The sequence below is a fragment of the Silene latifolia genome, chromosome 1, assembly GCF_048544455.1.
Source record: "Silene latifolia isolate original U9 population chromosome 1, ASM4854445v1, whole genome shotgun sequence".
Taxonomy (NCBI): Eukaryota; Viridiplantae; Streptophyta; class Magnoliopsida; order Caryophyllales; family Caryophyllaceae; genus Silene; species Silene latifolia.
The window spans coordinates 178956899-178964429 of record NC_133526.1 but is presented as its reverse complement, the minus strand read 5'-3'; the positions used below and the strand labels follow the sequence as shown (position 1 = coordinate 178964429).

Genomic DNA, 7531 nt, shown 5'->3' with positions numbered 1-7531 from the left:
CGTCGCGTGGTGTCAAAGCTCTTGGTGGTCCTGTTGGGGGTGTGCTCTCTTTTCAGCAACGAGCTTTTTTTAAAACGTGTGACCAGGACCATGAAGCCTATGGATTCTGTTGCCCAGATTGATGATCCACAGTCGGAGCTGCTTTTGCTCCGTGCTTGCAATGGTATTTCGAAACTATATTTTACTTTACGTACTTAGTCTCCCCAGGTTTTCCAGTCGGCTCAGCTTCCCTTTGATGTGCCGCTCCGTTCTAGCCTGGACTCCTCGAGCGCATTGTCACTGCGTCTGGACCTGGTTTTGGAGACTGGTAGTGGCGCCTTGCTACCTTGCCCATTCATTATGCCTTCCTGGCCTCCCGTTTGCAGTCTGTTGGGTTACAGGCTAAGCTTCTCTGCCCTTCTGGTATTCTGGCACTTGGACCTACCTTTGATAGTGTCGTGCCACTATTTACTTAGACTACAGGTTCTGATATTTTGAGTAACCCGAGTGAGATCGATGCCCCAAAATTTATGAAGAAATTAGCAGACATATATTTCACGAAGGTTGCTGCTACTGCAGAATCTGAGTTCTCTTTGACTTCTCGTCAGGTAGCTTTGTGGAAGTCTCAGCATGGTTCCCACACTTCTGATTGGCTTCGGGCGGTCCCTATTTCTGGGTTAGGGCAGACTATGAACGGGAGGACTTATCCGTGTGTGCGTAGCTATCGATTGAGTATTCCTTTGTTTTCTGTGCCTGGAGGCTGGACCTTGTTCTGTTTGTTCGCGGGTCGTTGATGGGGTTATCTACGGAGATCATGCCGTGCCATATGCTGGTACTGTTGATATCAAGCATCGACATAACCTTGTTCGCGACACCTTTTCTGACACCTGCTTCCGCTCTGGGAACGTTCCAACGGTGTATGATGAGTATATTTTGAAGTAGCATAGTTAAATTTCTCGGTTCGCCCCTGATATTGGTTATACTTATCCTTTTATGCCTTCTCTCATATACTCTGTAGTTTCACTTTTTCAGGCATATCCACATCCTGGAAGTAGAGGTGGCAAACAATGACACGACACGAAAACACGACACGAACCCGACACGAAATTAACGGGTTTGGGTTGAGATTTAATGACCCATTTATGTAAGTGGGTCGACACGAACACGACACGATATTTAATTGGGTTGGGTTAGGGTTGACCTCTCTAAACACGAACCCGACACGAATGACCCGTTTACTAAATTAATCCTAATTTTTCTTGATCCTGCATCACATAAATATACTTAAACTTTCCAAATATGGACGTGACACGAAAACACGACACGAACCCGACACGAAATTAACGGGTTAGGGTTGAGGCCTTATGACCCATTTATGTAAGTGGGTCGACACGGACACGACACGAGACTTAATTGGGTCGGGTTTGGGTGATAACTATGTTATCACCCTACATTTTTTGCCTTAAACCTTTCACTTTGTCTTCATTTTGTTACACTCTTTAGCTAATTTAGCCTAGTCCATAGTCGATTTTGCATTTATTCATTTTGTATACGGCCTTATGTAATTATAATATTATTTGGCACTTTTCTAAGAGAACGTGAGAGGTGATATGGAGACGGGACCTTTTTGCAAGGAGCGAAGCGGAAATCGAGAACCTACTTGAGATTTTCCCAACTTCCATGGGCGTTCAGACCTCAGGGCGGTGTTCCCACCTCTATCCCGTGCTCAAATTTGGCCTAGTGGGTGTTCAGAGATTCCATCCGGTGTTCCCACTTCTATCCGGTGTTCCCAAGAGGCGGCCGGTGTTCCCAACACCGGATAGAGGTCTTTTGGGCTTTTCTTTGATTTTCGACCTTTGTAATTCCGTTAATGGACCCTTTTGTATAAATACCCAACCCTATTTTCAGCAAACAAAGAATTCCATACTAGATTTTAGATCAAAAAGTGAGTTGGTAGAGAAATTATTTGGGGAAGAAGTTGGAACATTGTTCTTCATCTTTTTCAATTATTCAATCCAATCATCTTTATTGCCTTATAATTGTTGGTATATTTCCTTTGTCACTTCTTATTTCCTCTTGTTTTTAGTTGTTGATTTAATTTCCCTTTGTTCATGTTTCTCCCATTTTTGAATATTTGTTTTGCTTGAAGTCAAAGTTACCATTTTTTTGCCTAATTTCATTTTGATTGTGGTTTGATAACTTTGTTATCATCTTTTTGTTGCCAATTGCATGCTTAGTAGTAATAATCGATTAATTATCATGTTAATGGTTAAAGTTGCCTCCTTTATTTGTAGTCTTGCTAAAATATCCATGATTAGTGAGTAGTACCCTTACTAGGGTGCGATTTGGCACTTACATGAGTGATTAAAATGCTTGATTCAATTTAAATAGTCATTAAGAGGAAATTGGTGGGGTTTATCTTAGGATTTATTTTGTTAATGTTGTAATTTGGGAATTTGGTTGATTGATGACCCTTGTCCGCCAATGGGAATTGGTTAGGTCCTAAGTTGAACCCCCCCCCCCCCCATTTACATCCTTTGCCTATTTGGGTTGAACCCGGGAGGGAGAGCCTAAAGAGGGTGCTTTTGGGAACCGGTTTGACCTTCACCTTTGGGAAAAGGGTTGTGAAGGCCGGGAATTTATCGTAGACTTAATGACTCCTAACATAAATCGACTACCTTGGGGATGGCGCGCATTCCTAGGGTCTTAGAATGTTGTATAGGAGATTCCGAGTCATGAGCCCGGGAGGGAGTTGAGTCGGTAGGTCTAGTGTCCTATTGTGAGCTCGGGAGGGAGACAATAGGCGAGTTAGAGGCGTTTTCCCCCGCCTTGTGTACCCAAGATGACTTATTGCCGGAATTAACATGATAATCATGAATGTTTGTAGCCTAATCGTGCTCTAGTCCTTTTATATTTTGAGTAACACATCGTTCCTTTTAGTTTTCTCTTTGAATTTAGTTGTTGCTTATTTAGTTTAATTTGCTAGTCATTTAGTGTAGCCTACATAGTTAATTTACCAATCAATCCTTTTTCTTGACTTAGCTAAACTTAAGAATTTAGACAATTAGTAATCACCCACGCTCCTCGTGTTCGATCCTTACTAGTGCAACACATCGTTCACTTGCGAGGTTTAACTTGAACCATCATTGGGTTGGAGGTATTATGACCCGTTTACATGTGACACGAACACGAACCCGACACGACCCAATCTGTTTGTCAGGTCTAACTGGAAGTCTGGAATTATGGAAGCCTTGAACAACAAACGACATGTGATAAGCACAAAAGCCGTAGGTCAGCGAAAATAGTTACTTGTACGTAAGGCCGTTTTAAGCGTAAAACACCGTTATAAGCATAAAACGAGTTTTAGAAACAAGTATCGTAACCCATGTAAAAGATTAGGGGGTAATAGTATAGTTTTAACATACTAAATTGAAAGAAACCAATTAATTTAGAATAAATTTTGGAGAAAAGATGATAATACGAGCGGAAGAGAGTGAATATTAATTAATGGGTACTAGGATAATGCTAAGTATTTTTTTTTTTTTGATAATTCCTTAAATTACTCAATTAGTATGGCTGTAATGCTGTGTGCCTCTCATGGGATGTCTTCGAATTTTATTTATTCGAGTAATTATACAATATAATTATACAATGGGCGATAAGGGGTGGGAATGGCAAAGAGAGGGTCTCTCCTGCGAACCGTGGTACCTGCATTTTCAGCCACACTACTCATTCCGGTCTGTTCTCCGGCAGGCAACTTCCAATCAAACTCGTGCACAAGATTCGCTACTGCAAACTCAGCATCCATTATAGCAAACAACACTCCCGGGCAGCCCCGTCTGCCTGCTCCAAACGGAATGTAACTCAAGTCCTGACCCTTATAATCCAGAGCAGAGTTCAAGAACCTCTCGGGACGAAATTCATCGGGATTTTCCCAATTAGCCGGGTCTCTGTGGATTGCCCAAGCATTGATGATAACTTGAGTTCTTGCAGGAATATTGTAGCCCTTGATTATTGTATCCTGAGACGATTCTCTGGGCAACAGTAAGGGTAGTGGAGGATGTAATCTGAGAGTCTCCTTGATCACTGATTTTAAGTACTTCATGTCCTTTAAGTCATCCTCGTCTACGTGTTGTTTGGATTGGGTTGCGTGTCTGACTTCGTCTTGCAGTTGTTTCATGGCGTGTGGATGCATTAGGAGCTCTGTCATTACCCATTCAAGCAATGTGAATGTTGTATCCGTTCCTCCAGCTACCATATCCTACAATAAAGACGATTTTGGTGTCGTAAACTTGTAGTCATTGATAATTGAACTATCGATAATGATACAATAGAGAAAACAACAGTAGTGGCCTAGTGGGTCGCCAGGTAGGGGCTGGAGGTAGGGCTGAGCAAAACCGTATCGGGTATACGGTTTTTAAATTCACAATTTTGTCAATACGGATCCGACCTGGTTTAATCGTATACCCGGATACGGATTTCACTTGTTTGTTGTTCAATTTATTACATACGCGATAAAACCAGTACACCCTAACTTAAATTTAATAATAGGTTACATATTAAAATAATCAAAATTTCAATATTCATTATACAAATGTATTAGGGAAAAAGAAAGTGGACAAGTTAAAGTGATTTTGGTTAAATTATTTAGTTTTTGTAACATATTTTTGGTTTTTTTATTTATTTTCAAAAACCGTACCAGAAACCGTATACCCGGATTCGTTTTTGCCCGACCCGGATACGATACGGTTTTTTGAAAACCGTATCGTGCATACGGAAATCCGTATCGTATATACGGAAATTCGTTTAATTGAAACCGTATACCATATCGTATCCGTATATTAAAACCGTTTCGTATATTTTTGCTCACCCCTAGCTGGAGGTTGGAGCACAAATGCATAATTGACCTATTTTAAATGATTTAACCCAATATTCTAACAAATCAACCTAAACACGATATGAAATAAGAATTCACTTGATTCAACTGGTAACACGCTTGTTTATTTTTGGCCTAATATGATCTAATCTCAAATGAATCAAACAAGATCTCACATGAATATATTTTATTTTATAGATTAAGAATCATATTGACGTTCCCTACGACCATAAATAGTGCCAAAAAAGTCAATGTTACTTTTGGTCTGGATCGGAGGAAGTATCAGAACACTACCGACCAAAAGTCAACGATAATGTTTTAAAACTTTATGTTGATTATGACAGGCTAACACCACCATTTACACAATAATAGAGGTACGTATGCTTGATTTATGGTAGAGATGTAACACCTTAAAAACTAATCAGATCAGATTGATTAGACTCGGAATAAATCACCCAACACGACCCAATACTGACCCGATCCAACCTACCTAGTACGAGTTCGATGTGTACAATATTGTCCTATTACGAAATGACACTTAATATTCCATGATATACCTGACTCAAAAGGACCTAACTCAGACTACAATTAGAATCACTTGACTTTTTACTAATATAACCGTGTGACCAAAATCGATTCAACCTGATCCCATTTGACCCAAATATAAGAAAACAACAAAACTTCAAACAAAGAATACAAACTTACCAACAAGATGGCTTTGATACTCTCTTTAGGCAATGAAGAACTATTTTCCTTCTGAATTTGAAGCAAAACCTCTACCAAATCCTGCCCATCATCACTTCCTCCTTTCAATTCGACACGACCCGAATGCTCCTCAACTATACTCTCAATAAAACCATCAAGAGCCTTAGCAACTTTATCGGCTTTGCGTTCGACCCCGCTAATATAATCAATCCAACCAAGCCAAGGTATGAAATCTTGCAAACAAAATGACCCAAGTGCCTCAGAAAAATCATTCAACAATTCCTTCAAATTTGGACACCCTTTTTCCCCTGTATACTTCCTACCAAATGCTGCCTTACAAACAACATCATTAGTAATTCTAATGAAATAATCACTCAAATTGATCACTTCTTCATTTGATGCAATAGATTTTCTTATGTCTTCAACCATGAGACTAGCTTCTTCTTCTCTAACACGTCGAAACGAACGTACTTTAGTGTTACTAAACAAATGTAATGTACAAATACTCTTCATTTGTCTCCAATACTCACCATAGTTAGCAAATGCTATGTCTTTACCATCATATAAGATTTTTCTTGCAACTCTTAAGTTAGGCCTATTTGCAAAGATGGTATCATGTGTTTTCATAATCTCTTGGGCCGCTTCGGCCGAGGATATGATAATAATTGGTTTGCTACCTATGTGGACTAGCATTATGTCACCATATCGCCTCGAAAAGGAGTGGAAAGAACGGTGGAGAAGTTTGTCAAATTGGTGGAGGTTGCCTAGGAATGGAAGTTTTGGTGGTGATGGTGGTGTGTTTGTGTTGTTGGTGTGAGTTGTTGTTGTTAACCATAGGTAGAGGAAGATGAAGGTGAATAATGGGAGGAAGAAGAGAGGGTGAACTGAGAGTTTTAGGACATCTTGAAAGGTCAACATGATGAGTTTGATGTGTTTTGCTTTGGGATTTGATGTTGATGTTGATGAGAAATGAGGTGTAGTCTTAAATTCACTTGAGGGAGGTTAGAATAACTCATATACTATCTCAGTTCCATTTATTTGTTTACCTTTAATTTTGAACAAAAGCTAGGAAAAGAGGGACGCACTAATTATTAGTTAAGTGGATCAAATTAAGTGTGCAAATAAGTTTATACGTCAAAAAGATTCTTAAAACAGAAAGAAAAGCTAAAAAATTAATAGAGACACCTCAAACTAAATGATGCACGAGTATTGGAAAACGAGTTTATTAAATATAGCGGAATTATTGGATCTATTATATCATGTTATTATTCACTAAATTAATTAAAATATTGCAATGGACAGCACATTTCGTAAACAATTAAACGGACATTTAGGATAACATAATATAACAAATACGGCGTATTATACTTGCCAAAGCATATTACTTGTGACAAACACTATTCATTATACGATGAAGAGTGATAGAGTCCCTTTTACAATAAGACAAATGAGAGGGCAAGTGGGGAAAATAGAGCATACTATGAATAGTGTCACTTACATATTGTGAGTCCCTTTTACAATAAGGTACTATTCGTATTCAGCTTGTGATGGATAGTATCAATCTTTAATAAGAATTTGTGCATACTTATATATATATATATATATATATATATATATATATATATATATATATATATATATAGAGAGAGAGAGAGAGAGAGAGAGAGAGTAAGGTTCAAATGAGTCCCTTACATCTATTGAGTTCCTAAGTCCTCTTATGGGCCTTTGGATGGAGTGGATGAAGGGTTGAGATTTGATCTAAATGAAGGGCCACAAATGAGCCTCAACCAATTACCTCCTTAAATCAATCATCTCCTCACTAATCCTCACTAATCATTCATCCCCTTCTCATACACACATCTCCTCTCATTCTAACACCCTCATCTCTCTCCCTGCTCACTTCTCTCATCTCACATCCCTCTCAATAAACAAAACCAAACCAAAAACAAACCAAACAAAAGAAAAAACAAA

The 7531-nt window shown here is 39.0% G+C and overlaps 1 protein-coding gene across 1 annotated transcript; it reads right to left on the bottom strand.

Moving 5' to 3' along the window:
* Positions 1-3571: 3571 nt before the first annotated feature.
* LOC141613205 (cytochrome P450 71A25-like) lies at positions 3572-6538 on the bottom strand. The gene is made up of 2 exons (XM_074431965.1): positions 5561-6538; positions 3572-4240 (listed from the first exon to the last, which is right to left on the bottom strand). The coding sequence occupies exons 1-2, from the start codon at positions 6476-6478 to the stop codon at positions 3611-3613; spliced, it is 1548 nt and encodes a 515-aa protein (XP_074288066.1). The 5' UTR covers positions 6479-6538; the 3' UTR covers positions 3572-3610.
* Between the last annotated feature and the right edge of the window lie 993 nt (positions 6539-7531).